Source organism: Pavona decussata, unplaced genomic scaffold, assembly GCF_977016875.1.
Source record: "Pavona decussata unplaced genomic scaffold, jaPavDecu1.1 SCAFFOLD_254, whole genome shotgun sequence".
In the NCBI taxonomy this organism is placed as follows: Eukaryota; Metazoa; Cnidaria; class Anthozoa; order Scleractinia; family Agariciidae; genus Pavona; species Pavona decussata.
In genome coordinates this window covers 2,140,927-2,162,219 of record NW_028145657.1, presented here as the reverse complement: position 1 = coordinate 2,162,219, position 21,293 = coordinate 2,140,927, and the positions used below count along the sequence as shown (strand labels likewise).

The following is a 21,293-nucleotide window of genomic DNA, read 5'->3' as shown; positions in this document are numbered from 1 at the left end:
ATGCTGCTGCAGTATTTTGTTGGTATTCTCATCATCATTAACTCTGCAAAGCTGCTTCACGCCTTCGAACAGTGTCAAGTGCAATCACTCTCAGTGTACGGCCATCGCTTGGCTAACCATGTGATTTACACGAGGGTCTGCTCCCGTCTTGCAGACTGCGTAATGATGTGTGCAGACGAGTCGCGATGTAAGAGTTTGAACTTCAGGCTGAATGACAATTCATGTGACTTAAACGATGCTGACAGATTTACCCACCCTCAGGATTATGGGCCGAAGCATGGATTTGTTTACATGGACACGTCTGTAAAGCACAGAAAGGTCAGTCGTGCCACCTGCTTTGACTTTGCAAACAGCAACAAAATCATCTCCCTAAAATCAGTTTGCACCGCAGTCGGGACAATGAAAGTTAGATGTGATTAGTAGGTCTGATTTGAGAAGGGAATTAAATTTAATACCAAACAAAAAGGAACCGACCCAATAGGACCCAAAAAATTTCAATTATTGAGCCTTCTGCAATGTAACGAACATTACATCGATAATTATATTATATTTAATGACATTTGTATTTATCACATAGAAACATGGATTTAAATCATGCGCGGAAATAAGCCAGGCATTCCCACAAGCTCATAGTGGCTATTACTGGTTAAAGATTGGGAACAGGGATGCACAAGTTTATTGCGATATGGACAATCATGGTAGGTATACAGATACAAGAAAATTCAGAGAGTTAAAAGAAGAAATTCACTCCATGCGTTATATTAAAATTAATTTGTCAGCATCAACACTACAATCATCATCATCATCATCACTGTTATTGTTGTCGTCGTTGTCATCGATCACCACCTCCACCAAGGTCATCACCATTGCGATCGCCATCTTCATCATCATTATCATCATCTTCGTTTTTGTTGCTATAAGTAGAGCTTTACCATTGTAGTTGTTCAGTGTCCGATGGGAATTGGTGTTCATAGCGATGTAAAACCAACTAAAGTGATTTAATTTTATTGAAATATTCAGGTGGGGGATGGACCTTGGTGGTGAGCATAAGCTCAAAAAACAACAATCATCTTCAAAGAAATTCAAACAACTGCCTCAACTCAGTGCTCTGTGTTCCTGCTCATGAGTCAGTCATCAAAGCTCGGAAGTTAAGTGACGAGGACATACATAAACTGGCACTGGCTGAAGGTAGGACAATCAGATTAATTAAGCAAAGCCTAATTCATGGATTCAATGCTAAAAATATAATTTCAGTAATTCAACGTTTCGTCTTATAAAATAAAGCATATTACTATGCCTCATTTACTGCAACATTTGTCTGCGAGAATTTTGCTCTATTACTTGTGTCATGTTCATCTCCGATACACCTGGAAAATTAATCAAACAATTTAGATACGCTGCTGTATTAAAGCTTATTTCAAGACGAGGTTGTTGAAATAATTCTTGTTTAATGCACGCAATAATATTTCAGACCCAGCTTTTATTTAGGATCCCTTGTTTAATAGAAAAACCACCGTTTAATATCTTACTAGGAACTTTCCGAGTCGATGTGGTGAAAATGAACTACTCTATGTTCTACCAGGTATGTCAAATGAAACTTTTTTGTTGTAAGAAATACTAGTTATGCAACTTTTTCGAGTGGTACATCGTGAAAAATGTTTTAGTTGTTGACAGTAATTTTATCTGAATGAAAATTTTGACCTGTCGCAGACCCTTCAATCGATCTTTCGGCGGGAAAAAGTTTGTAGGCCGCGAGGAACGCCGGGATGTTTAGTGGAATACTGCCCGTTACATACCACAGAATATGCAACGGTTTCTCGCTTTTTGATTGGCTGTATTCTCTATGGCATAAAATATATTTTGTTTCGGACGGTTAAAAGCTGTTAAAAAGGCTAATCAGGCTTTCAATTCCAGATTCCAAGTGGTCCACAAAATTTCGACTCCTCGTGCAGTAGTGCAAAGTGAGTACCTGCATTCACTCATTTCATTCACTCATTCATTCACTTGTTTCATTTTATTTAATCGTTTCCATTCTTGTATTCAGTTGTCCGCGGATCATCATTTCCAGCTCCTATCCGTATCACTGGGAAACTAGCAACTGTACAAGCATTCATGAGGGATACAGTATTGGCACCACGGATTGCTACAGAGGTAATAAATAACGGACCTTAATCGTTAATTGATGTCTGTCATTTTCTCGAACGACTCACTTTCTTTCCTCAATTAAAATTTTCTCTCACCTCCTACCACCACATTTTAGTAAGAATTAATCAGAATTGTTTGAAAACTGGACTGGACCATCACGCCAACTGTTCACTGCTCCACCAACACTAAGCAGCCGAACGCAAGAGAACGTGACCAAGAATTAAAAGTTTTTTATTTAGGGAAAGCGTCCTTGGCGCTTCTGTTTTCGTTTTCATGTTATGCCTTCGCTGATAGGCGAAGCTTCATAGATAACAAAATGTTGATTTAAACATTGAGGGTTTTTAACTACATTGTTACCCGCTCCAAGACTGTTTTACTATTTACTAACACTAAGTTATGTTTAGTGCCCGTTCAACCACTGTTCTTTGATATCGTTCTTTTCTCCTTCTTGATTTTAGTTTTTGATGGACACGATGATGGTCAGTGTGGATCTATGTGGTTTTCATCAAGCTTGAGTAAGCCAAATAAAAGTGTGGCCGGTTCACTAAATCAGTAATAATGAAAAGATATGATTTCCTTTTCTGACTGTGAGTCAGAGAATTCGTTTTAAATTAATAAATCAAAATTATATATTTAACGAACAATCTGAAAAGCACACAAGTTGAGAAAACAATTTACTTAGGGCCAATTCCCTCAGCTAAATACATTAGCCTCCTGAAAAACGGCGTGTTCCAATAGATGATTACTTTTATTCCTAGTCACTCAGCACGATACAAAGTTATCTAACACCATCATACATGCCTATATAGTTCATTAATCATTGAAGTAAAAAAAAAAGATAAATGTTGATTATACGGTTCTCTTTGTTGATTCCGAAACAGGGACCGGCAGACGTGCCTTATATGGTTATCCTTGTCCTCAGAAACCGGCAGATGACAGCCTTGGGATATATCGCAACCTTGATGGCATGTTGTTCGTCAAGTAACAAAGTCATCAACATTTGGAGACTGCGTTTGACTTGACTTTTTGAAGTCTAAAGCAAATGATTTTGAAAGCGATTATTTTTTAGCGCACGGTCCAGCGAGGTTTAATTTAACCACAAAAACACTCTCCGGTTCTTGTCGGAACTGCGATTGTGTCTATTTATTGGTTGCTTTTTGTCGGCTTTTTTTTAACTGCAGCACTGAGTGCAGGGACTATAACCGTTCCAGGATCCTGGATCTTCCTAATCTGTTCTGGTGTTAGAGAAGGGGGCAATGTTCGTTTAGGTCCCGGGAAGATGGGTAAATTGACCTAGCCAATTAAATAAAGTGTTTATTGGTGCTATTAGTTTTTAATAATTATGTCGAGGGAATCATAAAAAATCAATTCATTGTGTCCACCAATGTATTAAAAGCAAACAAACAGGCAAACAACACTGAACAGCAACAACGGAAACGAAACTCCCTGCTGTTATACATAGAGGTTCTACCTTTAGATAGCACATCTTAAAATTTATAACACATTAAACAGCTCTTTGAAGAGTGCTTCTAGTTTAGGACAATGGCTGCGTACTATTTAGATTAGTTTAGATCAGAATATAATATGTAAATTGCTACATAAACGTACAATGGTCGTTTTGTTATTTTTATTTTGTTTTTATTATTAATATTTACACTTTTTTTCTCAGGCGGAATTGTAGTAGTAAATTGTGAGTCTTAGAGGAATGTACACAATACAAACGATCAATATTTAATAAAAAGAAGCAAGAAAAAAGTCGCTCCATGCATCTCGTGCGGGAACGGTACTACAGGGCTATTCGCTTTGGTTGTTCCTTTGTAACTGAATTTGATTTCTCAGCTGATATTAAGTAAGAGTAATCTTAAGGCATTAAGAAAAAGGAAAATTGAGTACCAAATCTGCGAATGGAGATATGGATGTCTCCCATTACTACCAACTGAGCTATCGATTGCAAACCAACTGGGAGCTGGTCCCATTCTGAGTTCGTGATATACCCGTGAAAGAAGAGCAAATGAATATGAATAATGTATTGGAACTGAGGATCCAATTTTATATAAAAGGAAAGGTAGTTCTTCGCAGTTATTTGCGAAAATAAGGGCATGAAAGGGTCAAATCCCGTTCAAGCCTGACTTTTTCCAGTATCCTTTCGCAACTGCTTAAGTTTTCCAAAGAACTGTGAGGGTCTCTCTGTTATTTTAACACATAATATGTCTGGTTCTTGGCCGCTCGCGAACGGGAATGGACCAAACAGGACTATAACGTTCCTGTATTATAGCTAGATCATTCACTTCCCCCTTCCAACGCCACATCGATCGCCGACGAATGCAATTCCCCAGATAGAGCGCTCGAACCCCATAAAATGTAAAATCATGGACGACCTCTCGTGGCTACAACACGTTAGGTTTGAAACCACTAGATGTTTAACACCATTTGGGTACAAGTGCATTCATTAATTTTAGGTTATTGTTAAAAATCATATAATGGTGTGAAGAAAGACAGTCGGAGGATTTGCTTGGGCAATAATCTTACTTCCCCTCCTTTCCGTACCTTAATAATTCATGTAAAAGATCAAGGGAACAGAGTGTCCAAACCTAATTCTTTAATAATCATATGCTAGTTCATGCAACATTACGTTATCAACAAAGTTTTTAATTTGGATAACACCGGTTCCAAAAGACCCAATCAAAACGCATCGTAAAACAGTTTCTAAGTACGTACTACGTGAGTTCAGCGTTTCTTAGTACCAAGCGCTTGCATGCTATTGTACTTCACTGGTAATTTTAAAAAATTTGCTGATTCCTATTGATGGTCATTTTTTGTTCCCAGATGGATTTACAAATATCGTTTCAAGTAAACTTGTATTTCTCCTGCTTTTGGTCTGACATGTTTTGCTTCAAAAGACCGATCCTCTGGATATTATGCACCAACCATCTGGACGGCTTTATCCCCAATCTCGTTCCCAGAGTCCTCAGGCTCTTTGGCTAGCGGTTTGTTGCCAGGAGAGACTCTGGGGAACTGCAATTTTATTACTGCAGGATTTCTGCGGTAAAACAATGCAAACTGTAACGGGGCAGCCAATCAAAACATTTAAATTTTTTCGAGTTCTCCAGAGTCTTTAGTGGCGACCACCCGCTGACCAAAAAGGGGTACGAGATTGCTTTATCCCAAACATGTACAATTGTGGCTTGCACTACCAGAAGGTCACTTTTTAGTAACATTGACTTGATCCCATTTCCAGGGGTCTAAAATGTGGGAGGGAGGAAGAGAGAGGACCCTGGGAATGACGTTAAAATTGTGTCGGCGAGATTGTGACGTCACTTTCCCAACAGAAACCTATAAATCGGCTAAAACCAAAATCACACGGAATGGAAGGGAATGAAAAGAAATGTCATTCCTGAGAATTTGAACTCAATAGTAAGTTATGCCTGGGCACGATCACTGCCTCCAAGGGTAGTACTGGGCTGAAAATAATAGATAACCGAAATGATGTAACGGTGTGAGACCGATAAATGTGATTCCGCTAAAATTCATTGGCAGCTGCGCATGAATGATCTAGAATGAATGTTTGATCAACATGCTACCACTTAGTCGACTCTTAGGGTGACGCTAAAGAATCATGTCTATGTATTCGCAATTTCCCTTAATTTTTACAAAAAGGTATAATAAAATCAAAAGCATCAAAAATAGATTCTATTTGCCGTTTTTTCTCACGTTGCGTTTTTTTTTTAAAATTAATAAGAAAACATGTTTGAAGTTTTCATATATGACAACGGTGGCCGCGCTTGAAGTTTCATAAACGGTGTACATTCATGTGCAAAAGTTTGATCATTATAATTAGCTTTTCTTGTTTATATGTTTTGTTTCGACATCTCCTACAATTGGAACAAAATTATTAAAATTTTCAGTGTTATCGAGACTATAAATTTCCATGACAAGAAAAAGACAGGCATAACAAATTGACTTCCTGTAGAGAAATTTTCAATGAAGTGATGATAACTTTATTGATGACAGCATGTGGCCTTTGGAGAGTAGTTTTCATAGGCCAGCTATTGGCTCATGGAGACTGTTCACGTTGGCCATCAAGCAAAATGTTATCGACGTTTAATTGACTTTATATTGGATATAACATTCGAAAACAACGTCTGCATCACGAAATGTTTGAAATGTGACATTTTAAGCGGGATGTGAAATGTTTTCTTTGGTAAAAAATGCGTAAGCCGACGATATTTAGTTTTTTTTCGCTGGCTTTGGTTACCTTGTTTGAAAACGTTCCCGTCTGTGACTTCCAAGCTTTTCCGTCACCTGCATTTGTGACAATAGGCAAGTCAGATTTATTTTAAGTTTGCTTTAACAGTTGTGAAATTATTTTTCTTTAACTGCGCTATCCTATTTTTGGCAGGTGCGATGTTCTCTGATCTTATTCCATGAAAAGAAAAGAATGCTATGTACATACAGTCAGGTCCAGCAACCAAAACAAATAAGACACGTACTTAGCACTCCTAAAACTTTAATGATTATAAAAAACCAAACACACTTTTCCAGTAAGCAATAAAATGAGACTATCTATGTACCGGCCTTGTATAAAACTTCACCAAAAAAGAAAAAGAAAATCTAATACTAAGAAAATAGAGACATATAAAGATCGACTTGACCACGACGAATGCATGAGTAGCCTGACCAGCGCGCAAAACATTGGTAATTGCACCAGCTATGCGCATACCGAGCACACACTTTCTTTAAAGTCTTATTTGTCTCGAATAAATTCCCTGAATGGAAAAAGTTCAGTAAAGGTTTGATTGCATTTCTCCAGCGGTCTGTTAAATTAATACTATGACTTAGTTGATCGCATACACAAGATTGACCGGCTCTGAAGTGCAATCAGTTCTCTGTCCTGATAGTGCCAGCGGGCCCTTGACGAGTTTATCGATTTCTGTTTTATGTTTGTCAGATCCTTGCTATAAGTAAGACCTGTGTCTGTGTTAATGAGGCAAAAATTATTAGAAGATATAGAAATTGGGACAAACATTCCAGTAGCTAGCTGCCAAACTCGCAGATCACACAAATAACACGTTACTACTCCACGAGAACAAGTACTAGTGAAAAAAAACTTTGAACAGATAACCAAGTCATCTGTCCTACTGGTATCGGCATTGACAACATTTCAGCGATGTTTTTGTTTTGTTTTGCTCGATGTTTTGTTTCACAACTGCATTATTCTTTAATATAAATTACAGAGGAGAAAATAATAAACAGATATAGCCTGAACAAGTAACAAACATTCCAGCAACTTGTTCCTAAAACTTACAGATCACACAAATCAAACGGATCACACAGTTTCTGCTCAGCACAAGTCAAGTCTATATAGCCGAATTTTTTGGTTTGTAAACCTGTAGCATGGAGAGCGTTGTTGGTCCCCACCAATTGGTAACCGTTTCTGCATCCTGAAGATCACTGATGTCTGACCTCCTGTGCATTTTGTCATCTTTCACTTGGAACAAGGGGGAGTTGTTTCTCTCATCTGGGTCAACAAATGGCATCAAATCGGTCACTGCAGTAGGGTAAATAGTTTTCTCGGGTTGTCTGTAAGCCTCATACACTTGATCAACTGATGTCTGAACAGCCTCTACTGCAATGTTTAGGTTATCTTTGCTCTCTTCATTTAGGAGCGTTCCATCGCCATATGCAATCCACTTGTCTCCCCGTTTGTTTGTAACACGCAGGCCATACTTGTTGTCTTCGTCGTGCATGCACAAACATAGTAAATGGCCATCTTTGCCAAAGGTAGTTCCTCTTCCCAACTGCACTCGTGGCGTCCTGCAAGGAAATATATTTTATTTCATAACATGACCTGACATATAAATGCCAGTTAAATAAGTATTAATGTTAATCAGAGCTAATAGCTCAACAGAGTGCACTTCGATGGATATACGAAATGAAACATGCGATCACATGTCATAAGGGTATATGTTGAAGATTTGAACTCAAATCATTCTAATGGGACAATTGATTGTTTATTTGTCTGTTTTTTATCCAATAATGTATGGAGCTAATTTCTACTAAAAGAGCCGTACACTCCTATTACCCAGTTCAGCGTCCAATTCAGGCTATTTCCTTGCCTACTTTTCATTCTCAGTCAATCAAATCGAGCATTGCCTTTACCATAGTGCGAGCCCCACAATTATATGGAATTACAAGGCACCCTTTATTGTTGCGCAAACTGACTTAAACGTTATTAGTACATTGCTACATAATCGTTCCAAACGAGAGGATTAGGATGTTTATTTGAATCTCAACTTTTGAAACTAAACCACTTCATTTTAAATTTCAAAAGAAATGTCAAATTTGGAATGGTTGGTTGGACACGGTCCACAACGCATGCTGGGGCGAGTTGTCGTTTCCAGCTCAGTTGTAACAAACCTTCGCGCTGTGTGGATCTCAAGGAATGAAAAATTTTAACTTCAAAAAGGCATAAAATCGGTATATTCGGCCCTTTGTTCAATTACTTTTCTCCAGTTACCGTTTGTTTGTCGACTGACTGATAGTTTAGGTTATATCTAACGACGGCTCATGGCATTGAATCCCCAACATTTTTTTTCCTGACGTGAAATAGGAAGCCATTTAGAACAGCTGGTTGTAGCCACCGTTTTAGCTGCAACCGTAAACTTAGAGACAAAACAAGGAAAAGGAAAAAGGTCATAATTAATCGTGACTCGCTCAAGTTGGTTTCTCACAATCGCCAAACTTAAATCACACATAGCAGAAAAACGATGAGAGGTGCGATGGAGTGCGATGCCTTAAAATCCAAGAGTAACTGCATAAAAAAGATGGTGTCATTTCTTCACTTTGAACCCAGACGATATTGGCCGCTATAGGTCAAAAAGCAAACGCGTACTGGCATTGATCGTTGCACGTGAAGGAAAGCCACCATATTGAACAGGCTTGCGAAGAAGACGACAACAATCAAGGAAAAATAGAGAAAAATCACTGGGCACCTACATACCTCACCGCTTGTTAAATCATTTTAGCTGGAAAAAAGCCGGCTGACACGGTCGGTAAAACTGTAAATAAGACCACCCAATTATTCGTCCCGAAAACGCTTGTGAAAGACAATGCTCTTCGGGCCGTGGTGGACTCATCCACCACTAAAAAGCATCTAATCATTCAATTACGGTATCTTTAAATTATCATAGTTATTTAAATGAAATCGTCAAGGAACGAGAAACACAAATAAAAAAAACACAGTGAATGACTATGCTAACATAATTTTTACCACAACTGTTTCTAATCTCGCAATCTAATTGGCTAATTTTCCGTTGTCGATAAGAGTCTAGACAATGCTGCTCGCGTCAACTTGTCACGCAATGCCTTTTTCCGCCCTCAAACATGGACGACTTTGTTCGACCACTGTGATGACGAATATCGTTGTAGATGTGCACACAACGCTAAACCACATTCGATTTGTAATTACCTGATGTGTCCACTCGCGAAACCGTCAGTAAGAAAGTGGCAGGCAAACGCATCCATCGCAAGTGCTTCATGAAGGAGCCTCTCCTCTTCGTCCCCGCCACAGTTTCCAGCTTCTCGTGCCTTGTCTATCGCCAGCTGGTGACCAGTAAGGTACGAATACTTTGCATAAGGTTGGAAATGATCGTGATTATTCTCAGCTAGCTGTAACATCCTCCCATGTTTCAAAGGTAAAGGACCAGCCCATATACCACCTGTGATTTTGTCCCATGTTTTGGAGGCAAAACTTTTACGTTGTTCAGTTTCTTTCTTTAGAGTCTCTAACAGCTTGTCCAACTCACTCTGTAGCTCATCCTTTGGGGCGCGTGCCAGAGTGTCGAATGCTTCTGCGAAGCGCTGGTCGCGGCCAGGATCCTCCTCTTCGACGATCAAAGGATTAATAATTGGTTGTTTTGGTAAACCGTAATAATCTCCAGCAAGAGCTATAATGTCCTCAAACTCAATCAACACACCATTTGGAAGCGTAAGTTCTTTTATCTCCAGGCGGATAAACTTCCCAATGTGTTTGTGTTCAAATGAGGCAAATTTCATTTGAATATGGCCAAAGTTTGTCGGTAGTGCCGCCATGTTGCAAAGGAATAGATTAGAAGCGATCAATGATTGCAACACCCCGATACTGAGAATATTCGCTAAAATTCCGCAATTTCAGCTTTGTTCTTCCTTCTAGGCAAAAAGCCAATTAATCAATCAACTGTTTATTTACCTACGTGCCATCAATTAATCCCGTTTGCCACACTCCGATAGTTTAAATATTCCACAACATTCAGCAATTTCAGCTATGTTCTTCCTTCCTGTCAAGTTTTTTTCTTTTTAAAGACCACTGGTAACACTCATTTGTTTCTTTGCATTCATTATGTAAAATGAAGCCTATAATTCATAAAACGCTTACACATAACATGGTAATTTTTTGCCATTTCCCGTCGTGACCAAGAGTTTTTACAACGAGGAAAAAATATCACGGGGGTAACCGCAATGACGTCTAGCATGTCTAATGTTGCAGAATACGCAGAATTTGTCCATTATTGTTGACCTTGATCTTTACTCAAGTTACATCTATATTTTAGGCTTTGTGAGGCGTATGTACTTGTTTTGGCACCGACACGGAACAGCTTGAAGTGAAGCACTTTGTTTTTTTCCTTTTTGTTTGAGCTCAGTGAGCTGAATCAAACTTTGTTTTTCCCAGTTCCTAAATGCTCTCCGTTTAATAATTTTAAAGTCAATATGCTAGTCGCCGGTTTACAGCACAATAAACAGCACTTTCAATACGCTCTTGCTTGTTTGTTGTTTTATTTTTGTTTGTTTGCTTGTTTGTTTTGTTTTGTTTTTTGTTCTTTTTTTTGTTGTTGTTGTTGTTTTTGGTTTTTTATTTTTTTTTTTTTTTCGTTTCTGTAGTTAGCAGAGAAAGAACGTGAAATGAATGTTAGCCTGAGTATCAGGCCTTCCGCCCAATACGGAATATATTTTCTCCCAACCTGATACTCAGGCTAAATGAATGTTAGCAACAGGTTGATCGGCAACATTTCGATGCCGTTTCCTGGCACTTGCACATCATCAGATTATAAACTAAATTCGATTTTGAGACGACAAAACGACTTTATATTGACGGCTAGTTGGGAGAAAATATATACAGATTCCGTATTTGGCGGAGTCGCGAAGCGACGAAGCCCAATACGGAATATATTTTCTCCCAACGCCGTCAATATAAAGTCGTATTGCCGTCTCAAAATCGAATTTAGTTTTTTATCGCGATACTGACATTTTGTTGGAGAGAGTAAACGGATAAAGTACAAATCGTACGCTGATTGAAAGAGAAATTCTTACTTCAGTGTAGCCATGGTAAAATCCGTGCGCGAAATTTTTTCTCGGGGAGGGTTATTTGAATTTTTGGCTTTAATTTTTACGTCAAAACAAAGAAAATGCAAAAATTTACAGTCCATAAAGCACCTACCATTGATGAAATAGACGAGCTAGTAGGTTTGAACATTTTACCAGCGAATTTTATTGAAAACTTGTTACCGCCGAGATATAAGCTTAAACAACAACATGAAAACAGTGATGAATAAACCTCACAGCCAGAAGCAAGAATAAAAAGAGCAACCATACTAGTACCCAAGTAGTGCAACTAGTGCAAGTAGCTCGCGAGGTGGCTAAAATCGAAAGTGCTTCACCGCCAGACAAGAACAAAGGCAAAAATGTCTTACTGGGTTCTCTGAAAGGAAATTTATTCGGAGACGGTACAAAAGATACACCGGATATCGACAAATGTAATGTCGCCCTGGGATTGCTTTCTTCGTACTTTGATCGTAGAGACGCCTTCTTGGATTATGCGTTATTGTACTTGAAGCCGCTGGAAAACGACGAACAGAAAACTCAGTTTGCAAAAGTAGAGCCCTTGGAGATGAAAGCCTTCATCATATTAGAAAACTTTCGTAATGTTTCCTCTTTCGGATTTCCTGATCCAAGGAGTTCCACTTTTTTCGCGTTCCCTGAGGCTTTTCGCTATCTCTCATCCACATCGAGCAAGTAAACAAGTGTCGTTTGGAGGAATGGAGTCAAATCTCACCCATGTTTACTTTCTGAATATGGTGTATGGTCAAAATGACACTGGGATGCTTGGTGGTGAAAGAGCCCTTTGCTGAACACTCCATTGCTACTTGTAAAGGTTCCTTTGGTGCTCCAATCTTCTTCTACATCTTTAATCATGACACTGGTGAGGTGGACGTAGATGAGGCTGTACACTTTCTTCACTTTTATGGAGAGGAAGTTGATGGAAAGCTTCGCGGCAAAGCGGTGTCATTTTCTACCATTATCCGAAATCTTCAGTTGCAAGCTACTCATAAGGAACTAGGTGATGCCTTAGCTGAGGCCTGGGGGGGGTACTCCAAAAAATATTGGGTAGGGGTGTGCGGCCCGCTTCCCAAAACCCTTACCCTATTTATGACCAAAATCTGCGATTTTCACTACCCTATTTATGACCTGAAGTAGCTTCTTCTAAAAAAAAATCGAACCCAGGACTAGAGTGCAAAAATTTATACCCTATTTATTACCAAAATGGCGGCAAAATGGCTAAAAGCGATACCCTATTTATGACCAAAACAGCCGAAAAACCATACCCTTTGGCGCCGCACATACCTATATAGCCCATAAAAGGGAGTACCCCCCCCCCCCCCCTCCGGGAGCTGAGGTCAGAGAAAACGTAGAACACTCTTCATAAACATGTGTGCTTGGCATTTATGACAGCAGAAAGAACACTTTTACAAGTTGACAGCGACTTTTAATGTTACATAGCACGAAGACAACCTTTAGCGCAATCTTTTGTTGCGGCAACGCGTTGCATGTTTTTTGAAGACAAAAATACTTGGAATGTTTTACCGCAACACGGATAATACTGACTTAATTATACGTTTAAAAAATCGTTCTAACTATAAAAGTTGACGTTAAAAGAGAACGACGTTTCCACCGTCCGACGGTCATTTTCAAGTTCAAAATGAGAAGTAAAATATGTGCTTATATACAGTTGTGAAAAAACTAATGAGATAGTGACTTAAAAAGCTCTAAGATATTCACATCTAAACAATATAAAAAATAATAGCGTGAATGATAAATACAAAGGAACGCTAAAAAACGATAAAAGGTATTTAAAAGGTATTTAAAAGTGAAATAATTAAACAAATAACTTCGCGCGGATCGAGTCGCATTGTTTGTTCAGTTTCGGCTTTAGGTCGCGAATAAACAATATGTCGAAGATCAAGCAGTCGAGTTTGCTTTGACACTTTCTCAGGATTTTGAAGTTGCTTTTAATGGTCTCTGGATCCTGTCCATGCTCGTCCTTTACATGATTGCCAATTGCTGATCGTTTGTGTTCCTCCACACGTTGATGTAAGTGTCGACTCGTGAAGCCAACATCGTTTTTTAGCGTGCCTTTGTATTTATCATTCACGCTATTATTTTTTATATTGTTTAGATGTGAATATCTTAGAACTTTTTAAGTCAGTATCTCATTAGTTTTTTCACAATTGTATATAAGCACATATTTTACTTCTCATTTTGAACTTGAAAATGACCGTCGGACGGTCGAAACGTCGTTCTCTTTTAACGTTAACTTTTATAGTTAAATCAATTTCGAAAAACTTAAAAAATCGTTCGGTATAAAAAATCGCCTTAAAATAAACCAATTTCAGAGCACTATTAGCTATATTAGTGTGCATTACCAGGTTCAGATCAACAACAATTTCCTTTGTCAGTTTTTATCAGCTAGAAACAGCGCAGTACCAGGCTAGGGATGCTTCACGATGAACACCAGACAAGCTCAAAAACTGACACTTTACATATGAAAAATTAAGGCAAAAATTACAACTAAACCAAACATAAAAATTATGCTGTGAGAACCAAACTATTGCATAACTTACTACTAGATGAGTTTGAAAATGAGCTTATTTTAGTTGTCACTATATAAAATAATCGCGGAAACCTAGCAAAGCATTCCTGATGCTTTGCTTACGTTAATAAGCTGTCAAAAGACTGATCTCTTTCTTGCTACGTAGAATTACATAGCCCCCGGCAGACTACAGATTTAGAGGTCGTGACAAAGAGTTTTTACAACGCGGAAAAAATATCACAGAGGTAAACCGCAATGACGTCTATAACACAAACACCCAAAACCGTCGGAAAATGCTTGAAAAATATTGCAGAATATACAGAATTAGTCCATTATTGTTAGCCTAGATCTTTACTCACTTGCTAAAAGTTACATCTATATTAATTTAATGTTGAGTTTATTTTAGACTGTGTGAGGCGTATGTACTTGTTTTGGCACTGAAACGGAACAAAAAGTGAAGTACTTTGTTATTCAGCTTTTTTGTTTGAGGCCAGTGAGTTGAACCAAACTATCTTCTTCCTTCCTAAATGCTCCTGATGTAATAATAATATCACAATAAACAGCGCTTTCAGTACGCTCTCGTTTTTTAATAGAAAATTCGTTCCTGTTAGTTTAATTTTCAGAGAAAGAACTTGAAATGAATGTTAGCAACAGGTTGGAGTTACAATTCTTCAGTGCCGTTTCCCGGCACTGCTATTCTCTCAAAGAAATATACACCGCCTTGCTGCTCTTTACACATCTTGCACTTTAACAATTGATTTATTTTTAAATAAATTATAATTATTTTAATTTTCTTTGAATTTGTTAAGGATGCTAACCTTTCGCAAGAAATCATTGACCGATACACTGAATTCAGTTAACATTCGCTTTATTATTGATTGCATTTAGCACAGAGCTCTACTAGGAGACACTCTCCAGATCGAATTGAAATTTGGAAGAAATGGTTTTTGAGAAGGGAGAAGTGGAAACCGAAGTACCCGGAAAAAAACCCTCGGAGCAAGAACGAGAACCAACAACAAATTAAACCCATATATGACGCCGAGTCCTGGAATCAAAGCGTTCTCTCACTGCGCCAACTGTGCTCCTCCAAAAAGTCACTTAACATAATTAATGGATAAGTTTGAAGCTGTTCGTGTTAAATGTAACTCAAATGTTCTCGAGGCCTCCTGAAACTTACGAGAAAAGCATTTGATGGATTTAACGGCCACTTTGAAGTCGAAGATAAATATTTGAGGGATTTGAACACAGAATGATTGGGGAGGTCATTTACTTACTAAGAGTTGAATGTACAATTAAATTCCTTACACTTCCAAATCGGTTGTGTGGTGTGGATTCCGTTCTAGGAAACCATAGCTCTTACTATACACTGTAAATTCAGTAGATCCGTTTCACCCTCAAAGTGCCAATTAAATTGAGCCCTGGTAACCAAGGGGCTGATTCAATTAACCTGTTATTGGGCCATTTTGGTCACAAATTGGGGCAAAATATCCGGTTCTGGGACTCATTTCACTCCTTAGGTGCATTTCGGACCTTTAAATCAAACTGCATTTGCCCTTATTTAGGTAGACAAGTTAATCTTAAAACTACTCCAAGCCCCTCGAGTCATTTTAGCCTATCAGGTACATTTCAGCCCTGGAGCATGATTAGGCTATTTTGGCCCTAATTTAAAACAGCAAAATTAGCCCTCAAATAGCAAGTGCAGTTGTATCTTACTCAACGAAACGGCCCCAGTTCTGGGACCGCGGCTAAACACAGTTTTGTAATTTACAGTGTTGAAATTTTTATGGTTTGCCAAAACTAAGTTAATTATTGATCGGTCACCAGAGCTAAGCGGGAGAATACTTTAAGTCTGAATGCCGGGGGGGGAGTACTTCCCTATAAGAGGCTAATGGGGATGTGCCGCTGGATGGGGTCGCATTTTCACTACTGGATTGACTAGAATGGGGTTGCATTTTCAATAGAGTTACTAGAATGGGGTCGCACATTTTCGGATTTTTGGGGTGAGAAAATTCTATTAAGTAGGGATTCAAAATGGTCTCGGTTAAAAAGTTCCGAAAGTTGTTGTTTATTAAATGTAACAATCACCTCGCATTACATTCCGTTCTTGAAAGTAGATGCATAAATAGAAAGTGACTTAGTTGGGATAGTGAAAATTACATTTTCCCAAAAAGTGACTAAGATGGGGTCTATAACTGGCCACAAAAAAGACTATAATGGGGCAGGGGCTCTGAGAGGCCAGTGGCACATACCCAGCAAAACTGAGCCCAAGTACCCCTCCCCCCCCCCCCCCGGGGTCTGAATGCAAGTTTATGACACCAGTGTCCGAAACTTTTTAACAATCTACTCGGTCAGGGCCGAGATCGAGGTCTTATACATACTACCGGAGTAAACACGTACGCTTGTCCCTTGCAGAAAGGCAACTGTATATTCGAAAAAAAGAAACCCTTGTAACAGCAGAAGAGAATAATATATTTAAATGACTAGCTAGATAAACGCTAAATATTTCAGTAGTCACCTCGGCTTCAGTTCAAAATTGACTAGAGAATACATAAAATCACATTGAACACATATTTGCTATCGCGAACCGTTTTTTATTTGTAACACCATGGACATAAAATGACAAAACTCATCTTATTAAAACTACAAAATCATTATTTTAATTATCTTCATTGAATAAAATGTAACATTCAAGTACTGGTACAGCACACAGTTGTGTTTTCAAGTCTGGAACAAAATTCTAATTTTGCAATCTTGTTTTTCTTGTGACACTACCTTAAACAAAACTTCGTTTCCCTTGGATATTGTTTACAGTAATTTAGCACTTTCGCAATTAAAAATCTAAATGTTTCCCTGTAAAGGAAATCTAGAAGTTGCTATAGTCTACTGCAGTTCAAAGTCGACATCCCCTGAATATAACTGAATGATTGACACAAAAAGAGCAAACTTTGTCATTAAGGACTTTATCATTTTATAGAGCACTACGTAATCATGTTTCTTCCAACTTTGCATCAAGTGATAATTTGAATTCTACACCTTGCAAGCCGATGGAGAAATAACTCTGACACTGCCTCTTATTCCGACTTTAAAATCAGACCATTTTTTCACATTACCCCCGTGATCCCCATGACAAGATCTGGCCAGCTTGGAAATTTCACTTGAAGAGAGAACTCTGTTCCACATGTTAAGATCTGTGAGTTCTCCAATGTACTTTTGAGTCGCGTCAAGCGTACCTCCAAATGAATCTTGCTCTTGTCCAATGATAAGGATCCCGTTGGTCTTGATGCTGTAACCGGTCTTCAATCCAGACCCGCTTTTTTGCAGGCTGCCGTCCTTGTAGACTTTCCATGATCCAGCTTTGTTCTCCCATGTGCAGCATATGTGATGCCAGTTACCGTCATTTACAGATATGTCCGTACGTCTGCGGACAAAAAATATTGTTGCAATTTCGGTGAGTCAAAATCTGAAGTTTCTACTGCCTGACTGACCTTGCATATGTTGTTTTATTATCACACGGACTAATAAAGATGCTGATAACTGAAATCCCCAATCATAATACTTACTGATTTACAACAGGTCCGATATTTTTTAAGTATAAGACAGGCCAATTTCCTGATTTCCCGCGCAAGCCGCAGGGCGTATGACTTCTTTAAATGTCCAGAGCGTAATTATAAGCTACCCATTTTTTTTTTTAAGTTTGTCACTTAGCTTTAATCATTAATCATTCAATCACTACGTGCGCAACATTATAAGGAGACGAGAAGCTAGTAAACAGGCGATCTCTAAACTAAGACTAACTATTATATACCATTACATTTTACATTATTACTATTATTAAAAAACTAATTTTTCTTACACCACTTGCTCATTGATGAAGAGTTGAATGTTTTGCATCCTGTTGATCAGAATTTCATTAAAGTTCCTGGGCAGGCTGTAACTCACCACCGTACTATGTCCGCTAGTTTGCTCAGTGGTACGCACGCGAAAGCAGATCGTTAAAGCGTTGGTTATTTGCAAGCCGTGGTGTTTGATATAATCACTTGTCCCACTGTCCGTGAAATAAAGGTCGTAAGAGCTGGTAGACAAACCTGTTGAGGAACATTAAAGGCCGGTGGCTTACTACAGTTTTCTGGAGTGAAAGAACGCCTTAAATCAAACTTAAGAAAAACGCCAACAGAAATTTTCTTGGACATTTTTTCTAGTACAGTAAATACAAAATAGATAATTTTGAGTCAAAAATTAAATTTGGAATGCTCAAAAAGTGTTAAATACAAAAGAATGAGTCTTAGTGGGGGCCTGGAAACTACACCCTTCAGAGTTGTCTGGCTCTAAATCTAGCCATACGACCCCACTTCAAAATTTCAGGATTTGGAAAGTGGGAAAAAACAAGTATTTACAGGGAAGAACACGAAATTTTGTCAGGGACAAATTTGGCAAATGACAAAATTGGGAAATTTTGCCTTCTTTGAAAATTCCTTGAAAAATTTCTGACAGATTTTCTCTAAAAAATGTTCGCGTTTCCGTTATAGTGTTTTCTGTCAACAGCAAAAAATTTGAACATAGGTTGTACAGCTAGATTTGGAGAAATAAAGCGAGAAGAAATAGTTATTGCGACCTACGGTGAGAAGACCATTGCGCATGCTTGTTCTGGGAAAACCCGGGTTCCAGCGCGCGCGCGCGCGCGCGCTCCAACTGGTGAGTGCATGCTGCCTTCGTGTTCAAACATTTGGCGCAAAATCACAACTCTGCAAAGGCTTTAAGGCTGTTAAGGAACGGTAACCATTAGACAACACGTTTTTTTAGTTATCAAGCCCAAACACGATCTAGCTACTGTAAACACACCTCTGAAACCCACCTGGAATACCAGGAAATTTTTCCGAGAGCCGCCATTTTGTTTTTGTGATCGCGGGATTTCCTCAGCAAGCTCGCGTGATGCTTTCGCGTGCTTTGGGCAGCGCGCGCGCATATCAAAGACTCGCACAGTACAAAAACTGTAGTAAGCCACCTTAGCAGAGGGCGTGAGACGTCTATCTCAAAACACCCTCCCCTCCCCTCCCGTCCTTTCCCGTATTTTTACTAGAATGAAGGTATAGACCTTTTCCATAAATGGCAGCCGATTTATTATTCTTTTCAATATATGTTAATTAGCCCTACTAACCTCATTTCAGAGTAAACATTCTTTTGAATTTTGCACATGCTGGCAAAGGCTAGTAAGGCTAATTTTCATAAAAACAAAAAAATAATAATTTATCGGCTGCCATTTATGAAAAAGGTATATTTCTGCTTTGAAAATTTGCTACATGCGCGACATCGCGAAACTTGTTAAAAAAAAAACTTGTCGACTTCTAGCTACTGAAGATTAATTGTTTCCGATCAGCTTATACAGCTCTAACATATTGTTTACCAGGCCAACAAAAAGAAACGGCATTTTGCCAAACACCCCTGACCTGTGTGCGCGTACTAGAGATTATCAAGGCTCCTTGCACGAAACATTCCTTTCGAAATGTGATCAGCACCTTTATTTTTCCTTCAGGATGGGCGCAGAAGGCGTAAAATTCAAGCAAAAAAGGGAAGTAGCTTCCGTGACCTTTTTCATGCCAGTGCAGAAATACACACTGTCAATTAACATGAAATCATGCAAACTGTGTCTTCTGTACGTACGGGCGAGCCGGGGGGGGGGGGGGGGGGTACTAAAAAAATTTAATACGGGGAGGCTCCGCCCCGAGGACCGACCCCTTACCGTTTTATATACCATTTTTGGCAGAAAAGGTACCCCTTTAGTATACTACCATTGACAAATGGTACCCCTTTCGTATACATTCCATTGGAATATAGTACCCCTTTCACAAACCTACTTAAGAACACTGCCCTAAATGACAGATTTCCCTACACTTTCATATACGTCGACTCGTGAAATCTCTACCCTTTCATATAATTGAAGCGTGAAAAAGGTACTCCTCTCGGGCGGAGCTTCCCCGTATAGGCCACTATAGGGAGTACCCCCCCCCCCCCCGGGCGGGCGAGTGAATATTCCGTTTAGAATATTTGTCTGTTAGCTTTTCACTCACCCGACTGAATTTGACTGACTCCATGCTTTATGGTTTTCAGTTCCTCCTTCAATCCGTTCACCTCTTGCTGCAGTTTTTGGGTTGCCTTGCACACGTCGCACGGATTGGCATCTACATCCACGTTAATAACTGGCCGGCAGTGGCAAGCAGTGGGAGAGAGGTCACTAGTCCCATGTACATTTCCCAGGAACAGGACCAGCAGGACGGCAAGGATCAGAAAGAAGAACACTCTAGCCATCATCTTGATCACAGAAAATGTGAAATACTAGACTGCTTAGAGCAAGGCTTGTATATGAGTCTTCAATCAGAAACAGGCATGTCCTAACCAACCAGTCAAACAGCCAGTCAAATGGCTTTTATTTTTAGTTGTTTAGTGCCCAGTACAAGCCACGTCCCACCGTCAGACTGGCGTGTTTAAAGGAAACTAGTCTGTTTAGACTCAACTAAAGTTTACGACAGACCCGTTATTTCAAGGGTAGCTTGAAAGCAGGTGGCGTTCGGGATCATGGTTTACACAATGTCGCCAAGAATTCTCTTTTCTTAATACAAATTCAAGGGAATCATTCATTCATCCAGTCACTCACTTGTGATAAGTCACGCAATGTCGTTCCATACGTTCGAGAATTGCGGACTGCAGTACCTTTCGATCAAGTAGCGAGATTGAAAGGAGAATTTAGATACCGATCACTGTAAGGGCTTTAACGGAGTGTTAACATTTGGTTGTTAAATATCCAAGTGTTGATTTTCAGCTCTTTGCAGTAGGTTCAAGCTGATAACAATGAAAATGAGAAGTCATGCAGATAAGTCAAGAAAAGGACATCACAAAAGTGATCAGTGAATGGAGCCGTCTGCTTTGCTTGAGTATAGTACTTACTCAATGTTATTCATACCATGGTAATATGCCGGGTTCTATTCACTTCAGCGTGTGTTTTCAGCTAGGCTATACGTGGAAAGCGAAGATCTGTGGAAAAAAACTAAATTTAATTTACCGGTTGTAAAATACTAACCAAAATACTTGTCTCGTTTCCAAAAGGGTTAAGCTGACACCTAGTACCAGCGTTAAACAAACATGCTTCTTTTACATATCATAGCACATCTTTGACCTTTTTTCAGCAGGGCGTTATCATAAATGAATAAATTTTTAAAAAAAACGATTATCCTCTGGCAGCTCTTTAGAATCC

At 39.0% G+C, this 21,293-nt stretch overlaps 3 protein-coding genes and 1 long non-coding RNA gene across 4 annotated transcripts; 2 read left to right on the top strand and 2 right to left on the bottom strand.

The window, feature by feature from the left end:
• On the top strand, nt 1–3,130 carry LOC146456549 (uncharacterized). Its single transcript, XM_085092753.1, has 8 exons — nt 1–318; nt 578–698; nt 1,021–1,188; nt 1,533–1,582; nt 1,915–1,961; nt 2,045–2,151; nt 2,604–2,660; nt 3,027–3,130. Exons 1-8 carry the CDS (start codon nt 1–3, stop codon nt 3,128–3,130), a joined length of 972 nt encoding a protein of 323 aa, XP_084948879.1.
• A 3,438-nt stretch (nt 3,131–6,568) lies between these two features.
• LOC146456548 (uncharacterized) lies at nt 6,569–11,483 on the bottom strand. Its single transcript, XM_085092715.1, has 2 exons — nt 9,614–11,483; nt 6,569–7,959 (listed from the first exon to the last, which is right to left on the bottom strand). Exons 1-2 carry the CDS (start codon nt 10,234–10,236, stop codon nt 7,503–7,505), a joined length of 1,080 nt encoding a protein of 359 aa, XP_084948841.1. The 5' UTR covers nt 10,237–11,483; the 3' UTR covers nt 6,569–7,502.
• An 18-nt stretch (nt 11,484–11,501) lies between these two features.
• LOC146456547 (uncharacterized) lies at nt 11,502–14,621 on the top strand. Its single transcript, XR_014858714.1, has 2 exons — nt 11,502–13,072; nt 13,229–14,621. It is a non-coding gene; the product is annotated as an uncharacterized LOC146456547 (long non-coding RNA).
• Nucleotides 14,622–16,617: 1,996 nt separating this feature from the next.
• On the bottom strand, nt 16,618–20,657 carry LOC146456546 (neuronal pentraxin receptor-like). The gene is made up of 3 exons (XM_085092995.1): nt 20,113–20,657; nt 17,901–18,132; nt 16,618–17,465 (listed from the first exon to the last, which is right to left on the bottom strand). Exons 1-3 carry the CDS (start codon nt 20,351–20,353, stop codon nt 17,075–17,077), a joined length of 864 nt encoding a protein of 287 aa, XP_084949121.1. The 5' UTR covers nt 20,354–20,657; the 3' UTR covers nt 16,618–17,074.
• Between the last annotated feature and the right edge of the window lie 636 nt (nt 20,658–21,293).

Excerpts from the sequence above, each read along its gene's own strand:
- LOC146456549 (XM_085092753.1), top strand. The coding sequence starts at position 1 with ATGCTGCTGCAGTATTTTGTTGGTATTCTCATCATCATTAACTCTGCA. Across the intron at positions 319-577 it reads CGTCTGTAAAGCACAGAAAG|AAACATGGATTTAAATCATG; the intron begins GTCAGTCGTGCC and ends TTTATCACATAG. Across the intron at positions 2,152-2,603 it reads CACCACGGATTGCTACAGAG|TTTTTGATGGACACGATGAT; the intron begins GTAATAAATAAC and ends TCTTGATTTTAG.
- LOC146456548 (XM_085092715.1), bottom strand. The coding sequence starts at position 10,236 with ATGGCGGCACTACCGACAAACTTTGGCCATATTCAAATGAAATTTGCC. Across the intron at positions 7,960-9,613 it reads TTCGCGAGTGGACACATCAG|GACGCCACGAGTGCAGTTGG; the intron begins GTAATTACAAAT and ends ATTTCCTTGCAG.
- LOC146456546 (XM_085092995.1), bottom strand. The coding sequence starts at position 20,353 with ATGATGGCTAGAGTGTTCTTCTTTCTGATCCTTGCCGTCCTGCTGGTC. Across the intron at positions 18,133-20,112 it reads AGTCAGTCAAATTCAGTCGG|GTTTGTCTACCAGCTCTTAC; the intron begins GTGAGTGAAAAG and ends GTTCCTCAACAG. Across the intron at positions 17,466-17,900 it reads TTCATCAATGAGCAAGTGGT|ACGTACGGACATATCTGTAA; the intron begins GTAAGAAAAATT and ends TTTTGTCCGCAG.